General features: G+C 34.2%; 1 protein-coding gene across 1 annotated transcript; it reads left to right on the top strand.

Annotated features, from left to right (window-relative positions):
* The first annotated feature begins 225 nt into the window (after positions 1-225).
* On the top strand, positions 226-1,459 carry LOC107867762 (FCS-Like Zinc finger 14). The gene is made up of 2 exons (XM_016714166.2): positions 226-1,016; positions 1,105-1,459. The coding sequence occupies exons 1-2, from the start codon at positions 472-474 to the stop codon at positions 1,253-1,255; spliced, it is 696 nt and encodes a 231-aa protein (XP_016569652.1). The 5' UTR covers positions 226-471; the 3' UTR covers positions 1,256-1,459.
* The last annotated feature ends 513 nt before the right edge of the window (positions 1,460-1,972 follow it).

The following is a 1,972-nucleotide window of genomic DNA, read 5'->3' as shown; positions in this document are numbered from 1 at the left end:
AAAGGAACGGATAAATTGAAATAAATAGTTTAAGAAAAATGGGTGACTAAAGGGAAACGGAGGAAGTACTCGTCGGAGAAACAGTCGCCGGAATCTTTTGATCGGCCACGTGGGACCGGCTTAGGAATTGTGTCTCAATCATTAGATATGGACGTTTCTTGAAAAAATTGGTCATTGACAAGTGACATTTTAGAAAATTGCTTTGGAATCCAATTTAATTATCCTACTAGTGAATAGAATAAAGTGACTCAATTATTTCACTCCATTTTGTTATAGTATTATATTATTTTCTTCAGTGGAATCGTCTCTTTATAATAATAATTGCAACCCAAACCATGGGCTATCCAACAACTCCATCATTATACAAAAACCATTTTATATAAAGAGCCTTGCAAAGACACAAACTTTTAGGCAATAAAAAGCTTCATTTCTCATAAAATCCCAAATTCTTGAATTGAAAAACAGTACATCATGATAGGCAAAAGATCCATACCGGTGATCGAAAAATTCACCGGTGCATCTTTTCCCGGTAGCCGGACGATGGATGGTGCTACTAGCCCAAGAAGTCCACTAGATTTCAAGATTCAATCACCAAGAGGGTTAAAAAGCTTTGATTTCGGTGGAGTTGGCTTGGCTATAGTAGCTGCACTAGAAAAGTCCGGTGGTAAAAACGGCGAAACTCCGGCGAACAAAGCCGTTTACAACCGTAATTCAAATAGATCACTTCCAATTCCGGTGATTTCTTCATCAAAGAATCCAGCTAGATATACAGCTGAATTTGAGGATAGTTTAGAAGAATATACAATAGTGACTTGTCGTGCACCAGGTAACAAGTCATACACTAAAGTATACGACGATAAAAAGGAGTTTCAGGGAAGAAAATGTAATCGTTCAAGCGTTTTTAACATATCTCCGGCGAACATCGGAGGTTTTCCGGCATATCCAGATTCTGATTTTCTCAGTTCATGTCACTTGTGTCAGAAAAAGCTACATGGAAAAGACATATACATGTATAGGTATGTATTTATATGCTCATAGCTTTATTTTTATGCAGTAGATATCGATTTTATGATTATTAATATTTGGTTGTTAATGAATTTTCAGGGGAGAGAAAGCATTTTGTAGCACAGAGTGCCGGTACAGGCAAATAGTGATGGATGATCACAAAGAAAAGTGTAGTTCAAGATCTGCTGATGTTGCAAGTTCACCTTATGGGAATGGCCAAATCTTTGCAACTGAAATTCTAGCAATTTAACTTAGGCTGATTAATAAATTATTAGTACTATATATAGAATATTAGTAAATACATCTATGATCTATATATATTCGGGAATACTTACTTTTTATACATGTGAGAAACACCTCTATTTGGAGGGCTTCTTTTTGTGGATTTTCCCCAATTTTGATTTGGATGTAGTAAAGCAAAAATGAAATCCAGCTATGAAAAGTTTTGAACTTACACTTTTTTGTTTATCTATAATTATCCAAGTATCTAAAATTTGATGTTGAATTAAAAGAAGAACACAAAAAGATTCTCAAAAGTGAAGAGAAATTTTAATTCTGCAAAGTAATCGAACAAAGACTTTATATAAATGAACTGACTGTGATAAGCTAAACAAGAGATCAAAAGTAGGGTGAAGTTATAAGTAGTTCGGAATTATGAGAACGAAATCTTCTAAAAAAAAAAAATTTCCTATATGGATTCATAGTAATAGCGCCACAAAATAATTTTTGAACATCGTGTGATTAATTTGATATAGGGTGTCTTGAAAAATCTTTTGATTTTTCGCATTCATTTTGGTGTACGTGAAGTCACCAAAACGAATAATGAAAAAGCATTGCAGTTATTGTGGCAGTCAATGGGCCAACCTATAGCCCATCCGATTAGCCCACACATATTTTGTAATTTGATAGGTCAAGTCGAGTTTTGATGGACCAAAAAATAAGTAACAAATTTGGATAAACTTACAGA

This window comes from Capsicum annuum, chromosome 1, assembly GCF_002878395.1.
Source record: "Capsicum annuum cultivar UCD-10X-F1 chromosome 1, UCD10Xv1.1, whole genome shotgun sequence".
Classification (NCBI taxonomy): Eukaryota; Viridiplantae; Streptophyta; class Magnoliopsida; order Solanales; family Solanaceae; genus Capsicum; species Capsicum annuum.
The sequence above is the reverse complement of the archived record's forward strand: the minus strand, read 5'-3'. Positions and strand labels throughout refer to the sequence as shown.

Bases quoted from the DNA above. Each gene is read 5' to 3' on its own strand.
- LOC107867762 (XM_016714166.2), top strand. From the start codon at position 472: ATGATAGGCAAAAGATCCATACCGGTGATCGAAAAATTCACCGGTGCA. The intron at 1,017-1,104 runs GTATGTATTTAT...ATGAATTTTCAG, and splicing joins AAAGACATATACATGTATAG to GGGAGAGAAAGCATTTTGTA.